At 38.7% G+C, this 23,575-nt stretch overlaps 1 protein-coding gene across 1 annotated transcript in view; it reads right to left on the minus strand.

Annotated features, from left to right (window-relative positions):
* Positions 1-7,990: 7,990 nt before the first annotated feature.
* Positions 7,991-23,575, minus strand: part of ajap1 (adherens junctions associated protein 1) — a 57,005-nt gene continuing 41,420 nt past the window's right edge. The window contains exons 3-6 of the mRNA XM_055012874.1: positions 19,821-19,908; positions 19,445-19,687; positions 17,386-17,518; positions 7,991-16,090 (exon numbers count right to left, since the gene is read on the minus strand). Of these exons, the coding sequence (XP_054868849.1) occupies positions 17,446-17,518; positions 19,445-19,687; positions 19,821-19,908 (404 nt within the window). The 3' untranslated portion in view covers positions 7,991-16,090; positions 17,386-17,445. The remainder of the gene's footprint in view (positions 16,091-17,385; positions 17,519-19,444; positions 19,688-19,820; positions 19,909-23,575) is intronic.

A 23,575-nucleotide genomic window follows, 5' to 3' on the forward strand; every position in this document is an offset into this window, starting at 1 on the left:
ATCAAAAACCCTTATCATGACCACGATGCAAGTGTTCATTTAAATGCAGCAATTGTAAATCAGTTGGAATTTCAGTTACACTCTGCATGTTCCATTATGTACTTTTTGTGAGATAAAAATGCCCTCATTTGCACATTTGATGACCTATAAATCCATTTATTTGTACCAACAAATGACTTTGGTTATCTTCTGAGGCAGCCAATCTCTGCCAGCAGTTGAGGCACCTTCAGATAAGAAACTCTGCCAAACAGAAGGATCAAACAGCTGCTGGGACCTGTTCAGTGTCTTCTACTATTACCAGTCACACAACACACAGACAGCTTTATTCATGCTTAATTAAATGGAAATCAGTATATGTGGACCGTGTGTAAGATGATTGCTACAAAACTGGCAGCATTTTCATTCTAATGTATGTCACCGTCTCTCATTCAGCGCTTCTGTGCATGTTTGTACATTTCTCTGTGTGTGCAAATACCAGCAAGATAGAATACTCCGGCTCAACTGTGCAAGTAGTGTGTGATAAAGCTATTCTATCAGCCAGCGAGTCGGCGGTTATTGCATCCGTTCCGCATCTGTGAGCTCTCTCCTTAAACTCAGCAGGAAGCTCTTGGAGAACCCCATTTGCAAGGAATTTAATCACTGTTTGGAACATAGAGTAGCCTGGCCCCAGAAAGGATAAAAAAAAGTGAAATGGTTTTACTTCAGTTGGAAACTTGTGTATATACTGTCTCACTGTATCATATACAGGTAGTGTTTAAGAGGCTGCTGCAGAGAGAGAGAAAGAGCGAACTCATGAATGTTTAATCAACATTTTCAACGTGCAGTCAAAACAAGCATTTATATTCCTCGAGTTGATATCCAGTGCGGATGTGTGGAGGCTGATCTATGTTTAGCCATGCAAATGTGGGGATTAAAACTTCAGGCTAGGCTGGAGAGAGGGGAAGCGCTCGCTGCTAAATTAGTCATTTCCACAGAAATGCTTCCGCATGCACATGTGGGCATGCACGCTCACAAATGCTCAAACTGAGACCCAATTTAATGTTGCTGGTCTCTGACAGAATGTAATATAAAAACACTTCAACAAAACGTCTGATGTTAAGAATAAACTGTAAATCTACTGACTTGTTTCAATGGCAAGCCACCCACCGTGGAGAGTGATGGCCTCGATCCGACAAACATCCACCATCCTGGAGACATTGCCTATCCACTTCAGCATCAATCAGCCTGGGGCACAAAAATTGCCCAAAAAAAAGCCCATTTAGGTCTGTTCACTGATGTGTTTCCCTCAAAGGTGAGTCATTTGTTCCACACCCAGACACACTCTAATTGGATTGTAAATCTTTGGTGACGATTAATCATACGGCCTGCTTCAGAGGTGCTAATGAGGAGCTATTTTAGCTGGATGACATCACCACAAATCACCTCTGGCGACTCCAGGCTCCAGGTTTTAACCTGTTTTGGAGTGTTTCTTCCAGTTGCAAGAGGAATTAAATTGTCATTTTTAAGCCTTCCTCAGGCCACCCCTGATTTCAAGTTTGTTGATGGAATGGTAAAAGTCCTAACCCCCAAATCTGTCTGAGGCTCTCTCGCTCTCCAGCTTCTCTAACCCTTTGGCATCTCACAGCTGCTCTAAGTGACAGACATTAAGTTAATATGTCACCCGAAAACGTTTTGCTATTTTCAGACTTAACAATGCACTACTGTAGGTGCTAAGGATGAGCGTATTTTTATAGCATGGCATTTGACCATAAGTGCTGTGTAAGATTGTGGTGCTTCTAGTCCTTTTTTAAAATCTCATTATCAAGGCTGTAAAATGTCTTACTGGTGTCATTTGGAGGATTTGCATTTAATTGCAGATTTTACAAAAATGAAGTTAGTGTCTGTCACTTCACCATAGGTGAACGCCATGGTGAAACGGAGGAGCCTAGATGGAGATGGAGAGTGATGTGAAAGCAGGACAAAGCAGGTATAGCCAACGGATGAATTCTGTCTGACACCAGATATGAAGTCTTTAAGGAAAATCCAAGCTTGACTTGCGACACAAAGGATATGCATGTGCCATGACACAAACAAAACAGAAAGCTTTCTGCGGGTAGCTAAAATGGAGGATGGTGAAACAACAGAACTAACTGTGGAAACTCTACCGAGCAAAAGAAAAAGAGACTGTTCATAGAAGGCAAAGTAAAACAAGAATGAACTTCGGAATGGGCTTTCGCTCAGTGGATACAAGGGTCTTTCTTTACTTCACCATAGCACTGAGTTAAAGGATTCTATTTGAAATTGAGATTCTAAGGGTTGTTTCTTATGCTGTTGCTAGAAATGCTTTTTTCAGCTCTCTCCTCCACCCTGACACCAGCCTCTGCTGTAGTTACTTGTTTGCATGAAGCAATTTTCAAACCATAAATAATATTACTTCCTATAAAATTGTGATTTTTTCACTCTACCACTCCAGTGAACATGCTTCTTTCTTGTCTTTTCTTTCCAGAGTGGTGTTGATTGTTCCGTGTTGTACTGGTAGTTGCTATGTCTAAAGAAAATGGAGAACATCGAGTCTTTGTGGCACAACAGTAGTAACAACCCTTCAAAATGTTAGAGTAGGAAAAGGTGAAAAATTGAATGTTGCCACTTTTATATGAAACAGTAATGGTCACTTTCATGTTGCTGGTTGAGTTATTGTGTGTTTCATGACCAGACCACTCTCAGCAAGGTTTGGTTGGGTCTAGGCACAAATGGCAGGGATATCTCAAACAAACACACATGGTTAACAGTATCGGACCTTTGTTGTCATGGTTACTTTATTATCCACTTAAGATTAGGGAATGATCATGGTCATGATTAAAGACAGCAACATTGCCTATCATTCTGTAAGGTAATACAAAGAGGAGTCTCCTGATAAAGTCCAGTGTTGAGTTTTCCCATCCATCCACTATGACTTCCTTCCTCCGATGACTTCATAGTAACACAACTCTGCTTCCTTTTTAAAATTACAGATCAGATTTTTTATTATAGTTGCTTTTGTCGTTGTTTTGTTTGCTTGTATTTGGGGATGGAGGGTCAGTCTTTTAGTTTACAGTATGTTTTTTTTTCTTAATTTACTGCCTCTTACTCTTTTTGTTTTGTTATTTTATAACTAATAAATAGTATTGCCAATGAACTGGTAGCAGTCACATGTCTAGAAACTAGTAGTAGACAGTATATTGTTAAAGATGTGGTTGATTATTACATCCTATTCCAAATTTAACCATCATCTGGTCACGAGGTAAAACACCAAGCTGGCATGGTTCTGTTTGTGAAGAACTTCATGGACTTCAAGTAAGGACAACTACATCACTGTCATCAGTTGAATATGCAGATTAGGAGAGTAGGAGAACCTGACTAACTTTACCATCTTAGAGGATTTAACAGTGGATTTAAGTGTGGATTTACTACCTGAGACAGATTGGCAACACTGTGATTGAGCGTCACTTAGCAGCTAGATTTGCACATTTAACAGTATACCATAGCCAAGGATCCACCGCATACATCAGCTACAGGGGTGGATAGCTTACTAGGAAGAGACTCTTTGTTGCACTGTTTATTTCATCCCCTGGCTCTCCAGCATTGTAGTGATTGTTTTAGGTGAATCTAAGACAGTGGCAGGTTAACATCTCCTGCAGCTGTAATTTGTTAACTTGCCTGAGTCACAGCATTTTCTGAAGGCAACCCTGATCACCTGCCATTAAGGTAGGAGGCATAAGAAGCACTGCATTAAGATTCTGTTTCATGTGGAGCCTAAAGAATTGGCAACCAGAGAAACCAGAGATGCTGTTGCTTGCTTACAGAGATGACTACTTCATGGTGCCAAGCAGGAACTGTGCAAATGTCTTTCCATCATAAATGGAACAAGAATAAATATCCTCTCTCAGTGAACAAGTAGCAGGATTTGTGAAAAATATAATCTGTATTTGGAAAACCACTGACAATGCCTAGACCTCGATGGAGACTACCCATCACCACCACAATGGCTGCATAACATCATGAAAGTCAGAACTTTGAGTGGGATAGTCTCTCAATCCTACTCTCACCAATACCTCAGCTGATCTGGGTGATTGTTTCCAGAATAAACAACCAAAGAGCTCTTCAACTTGGACTGTCTAATCTGGGCTTGGTGGCAGCAGACTCTCAGGCAGTTTCAGGTTTGCAGCAGGAATTAATCTCACCGCACTAAAGTATCTCCCTGGCAGCTGTCGGCATGTGCCATCCACCCCATTGATCGGGTCCGTCTGTGCAGGCAGGGCTGCATAATTCTATTTAATGTATGAGGAGTGAGGGGGGCTCCAGGCCTGTCACAATCAGTGGACTGATCCAACTGGCCTCATGCTAATGCGGCCTGGCAGGCCTCCCCGAGGACAGAGTCTAGCTTTAGGGAACACAGAGGAGGACTCATTCTGCCCATGCCGATTCGTCAAATAGAAGAGGAGAACCGTATCTCCAGGTGATCCCAAAAAACACCCAGATGGCTTGAGAGAAAACGTGAAGATGAGAGAGAAAGAATCCGACAACACAGAGAATGAGAGATAAGCCTCTGATCAGAAGATATAATGTTAAATGGAAGAACACAAACTGGCTGCATGGGGGAATTAACATTTATTGTCTCAATGGAATCAGTTGACTGTGTGTGTAAAGAGTTAGGCATTGTCTTTACCATTGTTTTGTCTCTACATCAGACAGTACGTCCCACACCTGTCTACCAGCATTTTTACAATGACAGGAATGTGAAAGGTGAAAAATGTGATGTTATAAATCCCAGTCAAAACAAGTGTCATTCACACAAACATGCCTTTTGTTGACTTCACTGACTTCTATGAAATATACATTTTTCAAATACTAAGGCTGTCTACCTGAAAAGTACTTCACCCTTTTAACAGGATACTTTGTCTGTCTTGTTCTATGTCCCCCCCTTCAAACCAACAGCCCCCATAACCTCGACAATCAGTTCATCTGCCTTAATAATAAAAAGTGTTGGCTTTTTACCACTTAGTATTTGAAAACAATCTCGTATACACATGTCCAGGTAACAAAAAGCATCATCACTGTTGTTTAGCCTATTAGCATGGTATTACCACAAAACAAAAATTATGTGTTTTGCAGTTGTTAATCAAGACCATAGTATTGGACAAATTAAAACTTTAATGTTATGCAGTGTACACAAGTCAGCCAATTTGAAAAGGTATTGTAATTGTGTCCCTGAACCAACTTCATACCATAATAAACTAAACACAAAAATCCAGCAAATACTTGTGGGCTACAAATATGAACCCTCATTGTGCTTCTGTAGTAGGAGTAATCCTCTGGAAGCCATTAATGTCAATACAAAAATGAAAGGCAATGCATCCAACAGTTTATATTTCAGTCTGCATCAAGGTCGGAGACAAGAACACCAATATTACTGTCCTCATATAGTGCCATGCAGCTAAAAGTGGCCAAAATGTATCGATATAAATACGACAAAAAAAAACAGAGTAAAGAATTTCCACATGAAAAAGAGCATAATGATTCCACAGCTGTAAGTGAAGTCAGTGGTTCTTTCATGTGAGTTGCTTGTAACTTTCGGTGAATGTTAAACAGAATTGTCCAGCCAGCCTTCAAAAATCATTGTGAAGAGAATACTAAACAAATAGGGACTGTGCTCTCAAAGCTTTAATCAATCCTATTATTAATGGTTGGCTGCTTTAGATAGGAAGAAAATCCAGCTGAGAGGACATTTCACACCTTAATCAGGTAGAAAAATAGCTATTGCAGCACTTATGGCTTTCCCTGCAAATATGTTACTGCTCATTTTGGAGCTTCATATCCAGACGAACCATGGTGCCACCATAATTTTTGTCATTTTAGAAAACAATGGTGCTTTAGAGCCAATAATTAGATCATAATGACCATAGTAATAGTTGTATCATATTACCAGATATTTAGCACTAATTTCTTTTTTAAATTTCAAGCCAATGATACATTATCAATAACTCCAAATATGCTTTTAGCTGATTGCAGTTAGGCCCCACAGTTAAATGTAGCAAATCACAAATATTACCAAACTGAGATAATTTATAGTCAGTAGTGAAACTACTTAGTACACTTTTACCAATTAGAGTTATGGAGCTCTAAGGTGGAGAAGCACAGCAGCGCAATATTTATTAACAATAATATGATGATCGACATAAGATACTCAAAGCGTAACTCCTGGGGCTGAAAAATTAAGCAGTGAAACAAGTACCAAAAACTGCAGTTTCCCAAATGTTCCCTTGAGGCTGCTTCCTAAAGCATTTCGATCTCCATAGACCTCATGTTAAAATGCTCAACTTTACAGCAGAAACAAACATTTTTACAGCCTACTGCAAAAAATAGTTGTAGTCTCTATAGATAATTTCCTAGTTCAAGACAACTATACATGTAATATTTTTTTTGTTTGTTTATATAACCTACCCTTTTAAATTCTGTGCATAAAAAATAGCAAGGCTGCTTTCAGTGACAAGTGGGTGTCGTCACAGGAACCACAGACATTTACATGGCCCACCTCTGCTTCACTCAAGCTCCACCTCATTATTAATTTTTGGATTAACTGTGAATTAGGAGGAGTCAGGCACTGCAAAGATGGCAATGGCTGGAGCCACAACTCTGAGCTGCAAAGCTGCTCTCTAGGAATCCTAGGGGCAAGAGCTCAATAGGGATTTATGAAGAGAAGGGAAATCAGGCCCCACAGATCAGACTGCACATAGTAGAAATAGGGACAATTTCTTCAATAGTATTTATAGTTATAATGTTGTACCTCACACTAATTCCATTTTCCTCCATTGTATTGATGACATTTTAGCGTTAGGTCTCAAATTAAATATATCTAAACAGGCAGACCCCACTTGGGAGAAGCCAGAGCATGTTTTTCATTTATTTTATTTTATTTATTTTGTATTTGTGTGCTTTTTGAACCCTTAATTTGTAACTTGGAAAAAACAACAGTTAAATGAGTTTGAAGACAGAAAAAAATATCTAAATGCAAGTATTCAGTCGGGGATGTTCCATGGTGATTTCTATTAATTAAAGACTATGCCATATTCACCTGTACTGTCTCCCCTTCATATTCTGTTGACGTTGTTACACTCATATCTGCTCACACACACTTGCATACAACTGAAAATATGCAGGCATGTGTTGCTGCATTAGTTGAAACTTGAATGAACCTGAGTCTAGTATTTGAAGCAGGGTCAGCGTGATTTTTAAAAATGATTTATCATGTATTATGCCATCTAAAGATGTACACTACCGTTCAAAAGTTTGGGGTCATTCAGAAACGTCCTTATTTTTGAAAGAAAATCTTTTTTTTTCAATGGAGACAACATTAATCAGAAATCCAGTCTAGACATTGTTAATGTGGTAAATGACTATTCTATCTGGAAACAGCTGATTTTTAATGGAATATCTCCATAGGGGTACAGAGGAACATTTCCAGCAACCATCACTCCTGTGTTCTAAAGCTACATTGTGTTAGTTAATGGTGTTGAAAGGCTAATTGATGAATAGAAAACCCTTGTGCAGTTATTTTAGCACATGAATAAAAGTGTGAGTTTTCATGGGAAACATGAAGTTGGGTGACCCCAAACTTTTGAACTGTAGTGTATATGTTATAGTACCCCTTAGGATAAAGTTTTACATGTTTATTTTATTTTATTTTTTTTATTTTAATGACCACAGTGTCTTGGTTATGCAAAGCAAAAATGTATAAGACTGACTTGTTCCTCTGTGGGTGTTGGAAGAACCGTGATCCAGTGTCACACTGGATCACGGTTGCTGATGGATGATTATGCTGTTCTTAGTGCTGGTCTCAGTTGTTGGCAGTAATAATACTAATGTATCAAATTTAACAAGATAATTATTTATTCATTAAAATGGTAACTAAGCATAACAGCTTAATATTTAGCATGTCATTTGATTTGACAGATGCATCAGAACCCAGCTTGAATTCATATTCAAATCTTTTATTTTGTGCTGTTTGCTCTGATCGCTGCGTTCCCCCAGACTCATTCCAACAAAGTCCTTATAGCACAGGCCTGTGATGTTTTACATTTTATTAATAGCAACATCAGAGTACTAAATGTACAGAGGACGAATCCAATGAGAATCGCATTTACAGTGCTTGCAAATACAGAGCTTAGTAGTACAAGAGTAACCAAATCAAAGTCACCTGGAAATTGAAACATTTACCAATAACTACAAAAGGAAGAGATGTGGTTCATAAGACACAAAATAAAAGTTATACAACATTTAGCCGTCACAGAGACAGACTGGAGTCCCTTTGTGGAGGTGTGTTGTGTGTGTATGTATGTGTTTGTATATACTATAGTCTTATACAAAAGTTAACAGAGGTACTCATTGATATATTAAACACAAATATAAAAAGTTTAAGAGTCACAAAGTACAAACTCTTCATTTTTATGGCGACAACACGACTTGAGTCAGGTTCCTTCACGGTAGGGATGGATTGTGATTGTAGCTTCAATGGTTTACATTGTGTGCCCCTATGTGAACACCCCCTTCCCCCAACAAAAGAAAACAAATATTCTACAAATATCCTACCCCTTGAAAGTCATACTCTACTTATGGTATTTGTTTTTTTTATGTCATTTTTTGGCACCTACATCCACTTTGATTTCGATCAAGTCTCAGCGAACATGAAACAATGCATCAACATTTTCTTAACATCTGAAATTTCCTTGCCATGTCACTAATTGCAAGCCTGCGCTTTGTTCTGAAGGCATCCTACAGTGCTAGAGGCCCTCTATGCGGATTCATTGACACAACGGCAGATTTGAGTCACGCTGCTAGTCTCCATCTAGCAGAGGGATTATGGGAGAATTGAGATACTGCAAACAAAATGTTTTTCTATTTTCAAGTCTTTGACTGTATTGATAAGCACTGACAGAGACAGTGCATTAGCTCTTGTGAATAGAACAGTAAAAACATGACCCGAGAGGAGAGTCAAAGCCCTCCGCTTTAGATACAGTAAGCGCACAGTACGTGATTTTTCTGAAAAGACGAGGAAAAGCAGAGTGAGGAGCTACAGTTTTTTGACGACTGAAAAATGGAATCAGGAAGTTACATGTCTGTCTAGAGAGATAAGCTCTGTCCTTTTGTCTGCATTAAAATTTTTTGCTGTATTATCAAATGTTTTCATCCTCTTTGCTGGGTCCCACTTTATTGTACAAGTCTCCTATTAAGTTTTTAAAAACTAAAAACAGCCCCCACGTCACTGTCAATGCCAGCTGTGTAATATGTTATTGAGCTAATCAGACAGCAAAGGGTCATGATTAAACAGAGTTGCTAGATTACCTCCTTTCTTTGCATACAAATGCTTCCAAAAGCATCCGGGTCAAAACAGGAAAAAAAAAATAGCCTTGAAGATGTTCAGCCAACATCTAATTAAAAAACACATATGCCAATGAGTTCCACTCTGTGTGTCTGACATGCAAACAGGAATCACAGTCCCTGTAAATGTGCCACATCCCTCATCTTGACAGGAAAAGCCTTGCTGATTGATAGCTTGTTTGTGCTGAAGGGAGCGTAGGTTTCATGGGTTGCTGAAGAGACAGAAACAGGAGCTGCAAAATATTCATTCGTTGTGAAAAAGGCATGTCAAGTTTTTGCCCTGCAACACACACACACCCCACCCCACCCCCCTGCTTTTGCCTAGACTACTCTCAGATAATGTTTCCTGAATCAAATCTGACCAGTGGAATAATTTTCCTCCCTCTTAGCTACAATAGAAAACACTCATCAGCTATCCTGAATCTAAACTGAAATGGCAAGAAAGCACTAAGGCATTTCCTTTACTTTTCACTTTGATTCCAGAGGATAGGTGATGTATGCTGATGTCTCCACACATTCGTGCCTGTTTAAAGTATAGCTGCTGGTTACATTTTTCTTTGTCTAAATGTCCTTCACAAATGCAAAGTGGATTCTCTTAGCTAGCAGTCCTTGTGATTTTAATGAGGGCTCGTAATAATACAAACAAGCTTTTCAAGGCTAACTGAAACCTCTTGTCCCTGAAATATGAAACACAGACAAATGTCAGTGTCCCAGTGTTCAACAATCTGATGTAGTATATTCCAAACTACCAGAAATTACTCTCACATCATCATTAACAGCTTATAGAAAATTTCAACAATTTTAAGGGTCACATTGACATTCCATAATAATCAGGTACTCTGTTAGCGCTACAGAAACTTAGCAACTACAATTACCTTCCTTGGTGAAACATTTCACAGCAATTTGAAGAATTGGTAAAATGGTTAACAGTCCCAATTCCATAAAGTTGTGGGCATAGAAGGGAACTTGTTAATATCCATCCATACATCCATCCATTATCTACGTATCACTTAATCCTCATGAGGGTCCCGGTGTGTGTGTGTGTGTGTGTGTGTGTGTGTGTGTGTGTGTGTGTGTGTGTGTGTGTGTGTGTGTGTGTGTGTGTGTGTGTGTGTGTGTGTGTGTTGGGGGTGGGGCTAGAGTCTATCCCAGCTCACTTAGGGTGAAGGCAGGGGACACCCTGGACAGGTCACCAGTCTATCACAGGGCTACACATAGAAACAAACAAGCACACTCACATTGGCACCTACGGACAATTTAGAATCACCAATTAACCTCAGCATGTTGTTGGACTGTGGGAGGAAACCGGAGTATCCAGAAAAAACCCACACATGCACAGGGGGGAACGTGCAAACTCCATGCAGAAAGATCCCGAGAAGGCCGGGATGCGAACCAGGGATCTTCTAGCTGCAAAGTGAAAGTGCTAACCACCAAGCCACTGTGCAGCCCCAACTTGTCAATATTTCAGCACAGATCTCTCACAATCAGCAATATGTAAGTGCAAACAACAGATTAGCGCAATGTGAAAAATTAGTTGAAAAAAAGAACCTAATTTCATAGCTTTGGCCATCACTACCATCAGTTCTAACATTGTATTCACTGCGTCAGTTGTTAACAGTCAGTCTAACAGGACCATCAGACAGGTTGAAAACAAAACTCCAGGTACTCAAATGTACTTCAAAGAGAAAATAAAGTTATTACACAAACTGTATATTGTAAACACCATGTCCATTACACTTCAAAGATAGCTTCAAAGCTTATTCTGGACCTACTGTATTTGCATTAGAAGTTGGTCCTTGCTTGTGTTTTCATTTGTCTAGCTTCATTGTAGCAATGTTGCTGTGTTCACATGTCTCAGTACAATGCCATTTAAAACAGCAGAAATGCTGGCCAAAGCCCTTTTCAGACACGCACTGCTTTCCACTTATCCATTTCCACAACTGAGCTTGTTGGCCTCATTTCTGAATGAGCGCTCTGTTCACTTCCTTGTAAAAGTCCAGACAGTGATCTTACAAGGTCGGAGCGAGTGGCATTTCTGTACACAGTGCAAGTCTGAAGTGCATGCAGTGACATTAAGGGATACACACAAACAAGAGAAGTACTTCTGAGTTGTGTGAAGTGATTTGGGGAAGACTTTGTCAGCACCAACAGTGGTCCAAAACATCAGAGAACAAAAGACAGTCTGTGTGCCAAAATCACAAAACACTTTGTCTTGTCCACATCATTGTTCAAGTTCACATCTATTACAAACCAAAATGTTCATAAAAGTATAACGATACTTCAGAAAAGACCAAATGAGACTTACTAATTAATGAATGTTGTCTGTATTTTGACAAAATGTTAAAATGACTGGTTGTTTAGTTTGTTGCTTCCAGTCGTTTGTGGAGTTTAGTAAACACCTGCAGCATCGGACAGCAGCCGGATCCATGTGAAAATCTCAAAAAGGACAGAGTTGCACACATTTATGCACATGGAACTACAGTCGTAACTTCATTAATTATTTATCATTACAAAATATCCCTGACATACAGACAGGGTGGATCAGGATTTAACAGCAGATCACACTGTGTACTTTCCCTGTCCTCAGACAGGTGAGTGGTCACACACTCAGTTTATCAGCTGCAGTTCAATCATTTGTCACAAAGCGACCGTCCTTATGTTGAGTCCGAACCGCCATCACAGCTGTCAAGATATTTTTACTTTGCTGTTAGCAAAGTCATGGTTTGATTATCATCATAAATGGACAATCTTTACTGTTTAGGAAATCATAAATAAGCTAACTGTCAGTTGTTTGGACACTTTGATAAACAGTTATTAGTTACAATTTAGTTTTTTGTTTTTTAGTGCATTTTTATGTATTATACATCACTGCATGTTCTCTCTAATATTCTGTGTGAGACAAATATCATACCGTGGATGTCTCTATCATTGTGGGGAGTATGTCTGTGAAGAAAATTAGACTTTTCACTTTACTAGATTGATGAAGCCGCAATGTTACATTTCCCATGTCCGAAAAGGGCTTTTGAGTCTCCAGCTTTACTTGCAGCTTTGAGAGTCTGCATGTAATCACATCAACAACTCTGAGCTAAGCATGAGTTTGATAAAATACAGCATATATATATGTATACGCTACTGTTCAAAAGTTTGAGGTCACCCCAGCAATTTCATGTTTTCCATGTAAACTCACGCTTTTATTCATGTGCTAACATAATTGCGTAAGGGTTTTCTAATCATCAATTAGCCTTTCAACACCATTAGCTAACACAAAGTAGCATTAGAACACAGGAGTGATGGTTGCTGGAAATGTTCCTCTGTACTCCTATGGAGATATTCCATTAAAAATCAGTCGTTTCCAGCTAGAATAGTCATTTACCACATTAACATTGTCTAGTCTGGATTTATGATTCATTTAATGTTATCTTAATTGAAAAAAAAAACTGCTTTTCTTTCAAATATACGGACATTTGTAAGTGACCCCAAACTTTTGAACAGTGTATATATGTTTACCATGTTCTATCATGTTCTATCCTGGTTTACCGTGTTAGTTAATATATGTGTAAGAAGAATCTGTCTAAAACACACCCAAGCCATACCACCAACATGACTAAGGAAATAAGGCAGAAACCTTATCAACTCTGATCTTGGTCCTGTGTTTTTTTTAACCGTGAAGACTGAGCAGTCACATCAAAAAGGAAAATACAGACAGTGTACTTTACAGACCATCTTCCTTTCACAATTTTTTCTGGAAATGTCTTTCCCTGATTATTTCACATGGTGATAAATGCTAATAGTGACTTTTCGCAGTCATTACCGTAAAATATGTGTCAAATCGTACAGATCCTGGAGCAGCAATATGTATATACAAATACAGAATGGGAAATATGACAAATGAATGCAACCCAGTCTTGATCAAGTTTAGTTGGTTTCTTGGCAGCTACTGTTGGAATTAAAGTTGTTGTTTTTTTTCACATTGTGGAACACATTAAAATCCATGTGGAAATGATTTTTAAGAAGAGCAAGTCATTGGTTTCCCAGCCAACCATGAATACAGCAGAACCCAAGATATGATCACAACACCTTTTAAAACCACTGTTAGTTTCAGACATTTAACCTGGAAGTCACCGTCCTGTCTCTGAACTATTGCAGCGTCTACTGAAGTATTATACTGGTTAGCTAAAGATATAATACAAGTACTGCTTGAAAGTGCAGGTAAGAAGCTTGGCACAAGGTTAGTTTTGTGTTTTGAAAGAAATATTGTAGTTACACATGTAAACAAAGACACTATCCCCGACCTAGCTGAAACCCTCCCAGAAATGGAAGAGGTCTTGAAAAATAGAACACACCTGTACACAAATAGAAGCAAATATATAGAAAATACATTTACACGTGTATAATATACAGTAAGTTTCATAACCCTCTGACTAATAAGATAACACTTTTCATTCAAAAAAATATATGTTATGTCAAAGAAGCAACACAGCCTGACACATGTGAGGCTGAACTGGTATGGGTCATTCATGAGAGTGGTCTTCATGTTGTGAATGGGCCAGCAGGGGTTTCTGCACCACAGTGTTTATCCCAAGCCATCTTGACACCTCCTGAATGGCTCACATTTACAGATACTGATCTCACTGGGACAATCTGTTTTCTTCAATCCTTTAAAGAAGTGAGTACTAAAGTCTAAAAACCACCAAAGTGAATTACTGGAGAACACCCAGCAAAACCTACCATTTAAATCTGTACATATTGCTGTCTGCAGCCAAAAACGTTTACAATTACAGAATTGTATTTGTGCTTTGTACAAACCCACAGCACAATGAAAGGTAGATTAATAGGCAACTTTCTCAAAAGCCTCATAGCACAAAGGTAATCTGTCTTTTGGAGCTTGAAGGTGATAATAAAATTATTAGTGCTAGGAAGCTCTCAGGAGAGCTTTACTGTCCTTCCTCACCACGGAGTTCACTCACCTTGACTTAAGAGAGAGTTGAAATCAATTTGTTAGCACTGATTGGCTTGTCTTAATTCTTTTACTTCAATAAAATACTGTGGAAGTATTTTAGGTGTTTGAAAGAACCAAATCTGACTTTTTGTCAATTATGTATCATATTTTTTCTTAGCTTTCTTTGGCACAAACTGATGTATTTTGTGCACAACACTGAACATCGTGGCTGTGATAGCTGAAACTCTGATATGCTAGAAATATTGTACTGCATGGAGTCCACAGAGAAGTAACCCTTACAACATTTTTGGTGAGGGAATTATTTACTACTGGCATCCTGTATTAAATGCGTGACGCAGATCATTTTGATCCTGAGGAACACCATGTAGCTTCTTCACAGCTTCTTCTCCAGTTGTAGCTTAAAAACTGAAGATAATTTCATGTTCCATGCTCAACAAATTGGCTCATGTTCTTCTTGAATTTCTGAATATAATTCAGAGTTTTAGGCTTTGAGAAAAAAAATTCAGAAGTGAACCAATCTGGGACTGGGGTGGGGATATTCAATTACTATCTGTGGAGGGATTCATTTTTCAATCTCTTTGCTATTTATGCAAATTATCTCATGAATTATTTGAATGTGAAGCTCAAATTAAATCTGTTCCACTCCTTATCATTGCAGCTCGGCTCTAAATCAGAACCATTCATTAGAATTTATCCCAAACAGCTGTTGAGACAGAGACCAATATGAAGTGTGCAAAAGAACTAGACAGACCTGAGACAGTATGAATGTCCTGTCTAGTTCCATGCAGTCTGGTGTCATATTCAATCTATACATGAATTTACTGCTGTGGGAATTGTTGATACCATGAGCTGCACCACTGAAGCCTTTTGTGTGATTTTCCATTAGCCAGATCTGGTACAGTTGTTCCATAATATGCAGTTGAAGTGGGCACTGAATTGGCTTCTACTAAGGGTATTTAGATGGTTTCTTTGTTATAATCTCAGCTGGGGTGGGAATATTTCATTAACAGTGGTTTTAAGCACTTAAGACCTCCACTGTTAGGGCTGTGGCAGATTAATCAGTGTAAAAAAATAGACATAACTATTCTGTTTTTAAAATGGGACCTATAGAAACAATGTTTTCAAATCAACTATTCAATAAAGCATATACCGTTTCTATTTTTCCATCATCTCTTCCCCAGCTAATAGAATAGTGCTTCATATAAATATCTTTTAGACTCTTTTGCAACACATTTCTTAAAACTATTTCAAAACATATTCAAATACATTTGTAGCATTTTTTTTAACTTTCACATTTCTTTAAAAAAACAAAACAAACAAAAAAATGTAATTGGAGTTGATACAGGGTTAATAGAGCGCTCTTTTTTTTAGTCCATCAGTTGTTGTTGAAACTTTCATCAGTCCAGGTTGTGGCACATAGTGGCATTATTGGCACATTGTTCAGAAATACAGTTCATCTTCCACCCAAAGCAGCTCCTTGGGTTCCTTTGTCAAATGTCAAATATTTTCCTTGAGACATCCGTGACGTCCACTGTCTTGTTCCATACATCCTGTAAATATATCTATATATAATCTATATCTAAATGACTGTAGGTTTCTGGAAATATGGAGTGGCAGCATTGTGTCTGCTCTGCTTGTCATCTCTAGAAAAATAAATATCTTCACCACTGTCCAAAGAGTGATCACGCTATTTTACAAAAGAAGCTGTTTTGTGTGTGTCTTGTTTCCAACTGGATCCTGTGGAGACGCAGAGAACAAAATCCCTATTAGCCTTGATTAGATGCACAGTGCACAATGAAGCAACACGTATGCTTTCCACATATTTTAGACAGAATTGGTATCCAACTCTAGCCTGAAAAGCATGGAAGGCAGTGCCTTTCCGAAACCAGATGAAAGGGTAATGTTGTATTAAAAATAAGTCCTCTTAAGGCCTATTGTAACATACACTTAAGCTTAAGAAATACATTAGGTTGCAGAGATAATAAGGGATCTTGCGTCTTTTAAGACTGCAGCACTGGGAGCAGGCTGTGGAAAGCTGAGCTGACTGAGACTAATGTGTGTCCAGACAACGCAGAGGCCCTGTCCTCTCTCTGCGTTACCTGCAGGCAATCTATTGCTTTTAAAATCTGGGTCAATAGCAAACGTTACACCTCCCCCCAGGTTTTCAGCAACACTGCCAGGCCAGAGCATGTGTTTAACATTCACGCTTTGAATTTCAAATGCAGGGCCATCCTGGAATATATTAGCCACGTATATACACTACCGTTCAAAAGTGTGGGGTCATTTAGAAATGTCCTTATTTTTGAAAGAAAACCTTTTTTTTTTTCCAATGAAGAAACACATTAAGTGAATCAGAAATACAGTCTAGACATTGTTAATGTGGTAAATGATTATTCTAGCTGGAAACGAAAATTTTTTTTATGGAATATCTACATAGAGGTACAGAGGAACATTTCCAGCAACCATCACTCCTGTGTTCTAATGCTACATTATGTTAGCTAATGGTGTTGAAAGGCTAACTGATGATTAGAAAACCCTTGTGCGATGATGTTAGCACATGAATACAAGTATGAGTTTTCATGGAAAACATGAAATTGTCTGGATGACCCCAAACTTTTAAAAGGTAGTGTAAATGTGTCACAGGTCATACAAAAGTGCTCCTTTACTGCTAGAAATGTTCAAAACATTGTTTTTGTTGTAAGAATAAGAGTGGCAGCATAAATATTATTGAAAATATTTTGCTATTAAGAATTAAATATGAACCATCAACCATACAGTTTATTCATACTTACATACAGTGTACATGACTAGTCTCTTATCTCAACTAAAGGCCTGTGATACTGCACTGAACTGGATTTCTCAACCCTTTTTATTGCTGTGCAAAATATGGAAAGGAGCATAATCATGTCACAAATAACAAACATATGCCAAGTTCCCTTCTATTCCCAAAGTGGGGCAGCATCACCATGGGGATCGAGGTGGCTAAAGCTCAGACGATGATTTGCAGGGGAACAAAGTGGCACAGTACCCACCAGAGCATGAATTCAGGAAGTCTCTTCCACCCACAGAACGTAAACAAGGCCTTCAGCTCGTCAACAAGAGATCTCAAACCACTTCTCTGACACAAAGGCCACAGGAATCAGTTGTCTCTCAGTGGGGGAGGGCCTGTTGGGTAAAAAGTAAGATGTTAGAACCTTATGGGAACACACATTGATGAATATATTATGCAGGGCGATTGAGTACATATTTATATTACATACAATCACAACACAGTAGCTGTCAGTAATAAGCCTGAATTGATTCTTATGTGACATTTTTGCTGAGCAGTGGCATGTCCTCAGAACACAAACATTGTGTTCAATAGACTTCATGCAGTATGCCATCCAAGGTCTAATTATGTCCCTAGTTAGCTTTAGTACTACAGTCAGCACAGCAGCACTGCTACAGATGAACACAAACAGGGAGACAAAGGCCTGAACTGGTTCAAAATCTAGGATTCAAGAGCAATGTTGTTACCAAACCTGAGAATTATAACCAGCAACCAGAATCAGCACCATAATCAATGTAGCTATCCTTTCATTTTGGAGTATCTAAACCAGAGGAATTATCTTAACCTCGCTGCCAATATAATGAATCTATTACAGGACTAAGATACACACAGTAAGTGTGACCATCTTAGATGGCTGCTAGTGTTATCCACTCAGACAGCAAACAGTGTCAATACTCTACCAATGTATTGTCACACTACTCATATAATGGCTACATGATTTCCATGTTAAACGCGCCTGTCAGTTTGAATCACAAAGAGTGACACAGAGTCACCCGCAGAGAGGATCCCTTTAAACTCAGAGTGAAATGCAAACACACCAATGACTCACCAATGTTGGATCTTTTTCCTGTTTCTTTGGTGTAAAAGCAGCACAGATTAACTGGGTTGGTAAACATGATGTGCTTGAGTGCAGTTCACTGATATCACATTACATGATTTCAGGGTATTGAAGTTCAGTTTTCAAAGCATATATACACCTGTGTGCCATTTGAAATTCTGTCAGACAGAGATAGACAGAAAATGACACTGTAAAGACATCCCATTCCCCTGTGTCTATATAGCATTAAATATCAGTGGAACATTTTGTGTGTGTGTGTGTGTGTGTGTGTGTGTGTGTGTGTGTGTGTGTGTGTGTGTGTGTGTGTGTGTGTGTGTGTGTGTGTGTGTGTGTGTGTGTGTGTGTGTGTGTGTGTGTGTGGGTGTGGGTGTGTGCTTGCAGCTTGAGTGTACTGAGGTACCCCGTTCAGCCGGATGTGGGGCAGATGGATGAGGAATGAGGCGACAGCACTAAAGGAAACTAATTTATGTGTGAATTTGGTTAAGCATACACTATCGTTCAAAAGTTTGGGGTCCCTCAGAAGTGTCCTTATTTTTGAAAGAAAATTATTTTTTTCAATGAAGATAACATTCATTTAATCAGAAATACAGTCTAGACATTGTTAATGTGGTAAATGACTATTCTAGCTGGAAATGGCTGATTTTTAATGGAATATCTCCATAGGGGTACAGAGGAACATTTCCGGCAACCTACATTCCTGTGTTCTAATGCTACATTGTGTTAGCTAATGGTGTTGAAAGGCTAACTGATGATTAGAAAACCCTTGTGCAGTTATTTTAGCACATGAATAAAAGTTTGAGTTTTCATGGAAAACATGAAATTGCTGGGGTGAACCCAAACTTTTGAACGGTAGTCTACCTCTGATTGACACTCATTGTGTCATAGAGTAACATAGGCAAGGAGAAGAATAAGCGAATTAATGATGGCTATTTCAATGTGCTCACTCTCATTTGTTTGCATTTTGTCATATTTTTTATGTTTTATAATTTCATGCGCAAGGAATGAAATTACTCTGAGGAACTGTACTTGTATTTCTTAACCCAGTTTAAATGACCTAGCTCCAGAAACATTTATGATACATACATATCATGAAAAAGAATTCAACACTATGAATTTGCAGTGCTAAACAGTTAAAGAAATATGAGTGCATCTCGTTTTTTTTTTTTTTTTTTTTTTTTTAAATGAAATTACCCCTTAACTGTACCTGTTTCCATTGTAAGCAGACTTGTAGACGGGCGTCTGCTGGATCATCTCATCAGTGTAGATGGGCACGGCAGTCCGAACGCACTCATGTGAGCACTGCAGGCTGTCATTGTAGGCAGTGAATATGTCCACCTTGCTGGGTACCCGGGCTGGGGTGAAGTCTGTCAGGTTTTGGCAGCTTTCTTCTTGCTGGTGGATCTTGCGCTGATGGCTATTGTGGCGACCATTTCCAGACTGCGCACAGCTACAAAAACACGCACCAAAGACAAGAAACAAACATAAAATCATACCTTGTGCCTTTGGTTATCTATTATGATTTATGAAACAGGGTGAGTTGTGCCGCTACTGTAAATCAAAAGTAAAGGAATCTTTCCTACCAGTTTTTAAGGACGAGTGTTGTGATCAAGGCTGCGATAACCATAATGAGAGACACAGTGATTGTGATTATCTGGTGAACTGCCAAACCTGGAAAAAGACAGAAATAAATGAGAGCAGAGAAATGCTTTCTCTCCTGTTGTTCACAGCAAACAGCCATGCACTTCTCTTTTGCTTTCTGTAATGCACAAAACCACTGCTCTTCACAAAGTTTTAAGGGCTACTCACTCAAAAAATAGGAAATAACAACCCAGAGCAATGTTGTTCTTCAGCAAGTATTAATGACATTTTCACCCATATCCATTTATAGATGAGGAGTGGCATGAATTATTCCATTACAGTACAGTCAACTGTAGTGGATACATAAGTTTTCTGTAGGTATGTACTGCATGAATCTTATTATTCTTGTATCATTACAAGAAGAAAATGAGAGACTCAAACCAAATCAAATTTTCATCCAGAGCTCCACACATCAACAGTTGCTGTGCTTTTTATAACCTTTGCTCACCTCAAAGTCTCTCTTTAGATATTACCTGGAGGCTTTTATTTAAACATTAAATAAAAGCAAATTATGTGATAGGGTTGACTATATTAAATAAAATATTTGATCAAAAAGGGATCTTGATAGGTAGTGCTGACACTTGGAGAGAGGAATGCTAATAATGAATAAATACACATGCGTGCACACACAGAAAGACATCCTTGTTGATTATCTTGTCACACTGATGTTCTAAAATTTAAACACAAGCATTAGAACTAGTCTGATGGAAAGAAAAATATTATACATATTATTCTAAAGAGCTACAGTGACAAATTTTGTCACGTTGTCAATGATTATGATACTTTATTTTATGTACATTTTTAAAAAATTAAATTCGTTTTTGTAACATGTAAAAGAATTAAATGGATGTGGGAAATTCAAGTGAGAAATAAGACAACCATGGCAATACGAAATTGAATATTTTAAAGTAAATCAGATTTAATACCTTAAAGCTGGATAATTAGATTTTTGGGGCCAAGCAGGGAAGCAGCAAATGGTGAAAACTAAGTAGCAAACAGGTATTATTTTCCTAAAAATGGCACAATAACAAGAAACAGCCAACTGCCTCCTGTCATATCCAGCGATAAAACAGCATTACATTTATTTGCAGTCTTATTGGTTACTGCATAAAACCAAAGTCTTTCCATTCTTCTATTGGATTTGCTTTGGTCTCCTCCAACTCATGAGGGTAATATCTCGCTCTTACTGTGTTACATGCTCCCCTAGGTTCTCCAGCTAGTTGTTAAGTGTGTCTGACTCCTGTTTGGTACTGAGCATTTAGTGTACAGTGGCTTTATTTTAGCTCTACTGCTGAACAGGACTAAGTGCTGCATCTGAAAATGAGGAAGTTGCGTATGGACCTTTTCTCATAGTTACTTGATCCATTAACAATGTCAAAAATATTGAATAGTACAGCTTTTAAGGAAATAAGGATGCTCTGTTTTGTCCTTGGTAGATGTTTATTTCAGTATTTTTGTGGCTTTCACATTCTCTGCCTTTAAAGTAACTATCTGAACTGTATGGCAGTGGGGAAGGGTGCAGCTTACTCACCAACCTCTGTATAGTCAAGTCAAACCAGTGAAACCCGTGTAATCATAACCTCTCACACTTCACTCCACAGTCCCGGTCTCTGGTTCATAGGTGTATTTTGATAAGCATTCAAAAAAGTGTTACAAAATTCTGATAATTCTTTGAAGTAGGGACTACTCAGTCTTTCACTCAGCAGCATGCAGTGTAGCCCAAATTTTCTCCGCTTCCCCCCCTTTGTTCTGTGTGACGAAAGTACACAAGCGTTGCTCTTATTTAAACTCTTAAGACTCCCGTGTGTACTGATCTCTCACTTTTGCCAGAGGATAGTAATCCACAAACAAAACTGAACAAAACTGTGCAGTGCTAAAGTAAGGATTAGTGCAAGCCTATTGCGCTGTACTGTCAGGTTGGTGTGTGTGTGTGTGTGTGGGTGTGTGATGGAGCAGCTAGGACACAATGACACACTGCAGCGGGTGACATTATGCAGGAGGACAAAAAATAAATAAATAAATAAATAAAAGCCATCATGATGAAGATGCCCACGTGAGCCTTATACATCTCACCTCTCCGTCAGCCAGCTGCCTAGCTGCTGATCGAGCCAATTTGTCTTTGTGAAATGCTCAAAAGGAAGTGCTGCTTGGTCATTTTGGAAAAACACACACAACCTCTCCTCTGCTTTCCTGCTGCCTGGACAGCCTCCTCTTAGATAATAAACTTCTATGGCCAGAGCCAACCAAAAGCCATACCAGGTCAACCTTGGATTAATGATATCTCTGGCTGGCTCATGGAAGCCTTACATTCTTAGTGTAATCAGAGTCCCCTGCCATGGCAAAGTCACATTAACTTATCCGGTAAGTCATTTGCATTCCCTGCAGATACCCTGTCTATGCTTCAGCTCCCTCCCCGCCTGTCTCAGGCTGGCGTTGAAGATGGTAAGTTGAAAGTGTCCAGTTATAAATTAACATCTGTCCAAGATCAGGAATAATAGAGCTTGACCCAGACTTTGATCAATAGATGAAGTGTCTACTGAGAATTGTTTCATTTACCACTGATGTCACACTGAGTCAAGGCACTGTCCAGACAGTAGATTTCAAATCAAAAGTTGCCCTTTATCAATTTGATCTAAAAAACTCAGGCAAGGAACACAAGTGAAACTCAAACTAGTAAATTACAAACTATCATCGATTAATGAATGTAATATCAACAAACACACAACAAATGTTAGGCAGCTCTGACAGTCTGCAATTTTATTGGAGAGTAATGCCCATAAAATATGAGCATGTTGCGTGTAGTTTACCAACGCTGATTTTCAGGGTATTTAAGTCAAAGTAGATCATTAATAGCTTCTTCAGGCTGCCAAAATATGCATAAGTTCCTATTGCAGCTTTTAATGAAGCAAATGAACCCAAGAACATTAGGTCCAGCAACACAAACACAACGTTTAGTCTATTATAAGCTAATTTTCAGAGCAGTACATTTAAGGGTGCAGGGATAATAGAGCAGATAATGACATGGGTGACAAATATGAGTGCAGAGGCCAATTCTATTTCCATCTCAAACTGCCAGTTGGAGGGAGGAAAATTTGGCCCGGCTATCTAAAACTCATTGTGTCCTGGCAGTCAGGTTGAAAAATCCCCTTTGTCAGTCACCTTGCTTTAGAGATACTCAGTTAGCCTTTGTTTGGTCAAATCACTGCCAAACAAAGAAACACTGAGAGGGAGATAGAGGGAGAAAGGGATAGCAAAAAGGAAGAAACAGAAAATGATCCAGAGAAGAGGGGACAGCTAGCTGGTGACCTCTGTTGCAACAGGATCTGAGCCGCCATCAATGCTCCCAGCAAGAGATAAATGAGACCTTCTGTGACATGACAGCTTGATGAACATGTCAACAAAAGCATCACAGTTAAAAGAAATTTCGCCATGATACCTACTTTTAATGAAAGAGCACTAACTTGTAGCTGCTTTTTTGGAAGACGATAATGTTGTAAAAGATAAAAGATGCTGTATGAATATGAGGAACAAAGACCTTAGTGTCACCCAAAAGGCTGAGCTCTTATTTTCACTGAGAATACTTGCCATATATACACAATATGTGTCTTTCCTTTCCATTAAATGACTAAGAAAATTTTAAAGAAGAAGAAGAATGGGCTATTCTGTAACCTCAGCAACTTTTATTTGCTTGTTCTAC

Source organism: Amphiprion ocellaris, chromosome 8 (genome assembly GCF_022539595.1).
Source record: "Amphiprion ocellaris isolate individual 3 ecotype Okinawa chromosome 8, ASM2253959v1, whole genome shotgun sequence".
Lineage (NCBI taxonomy): Eukaryota > Metazoa > Chordata > Actinopteri > Pomacentridae > Amphiprion > Amphiprion ocellaris.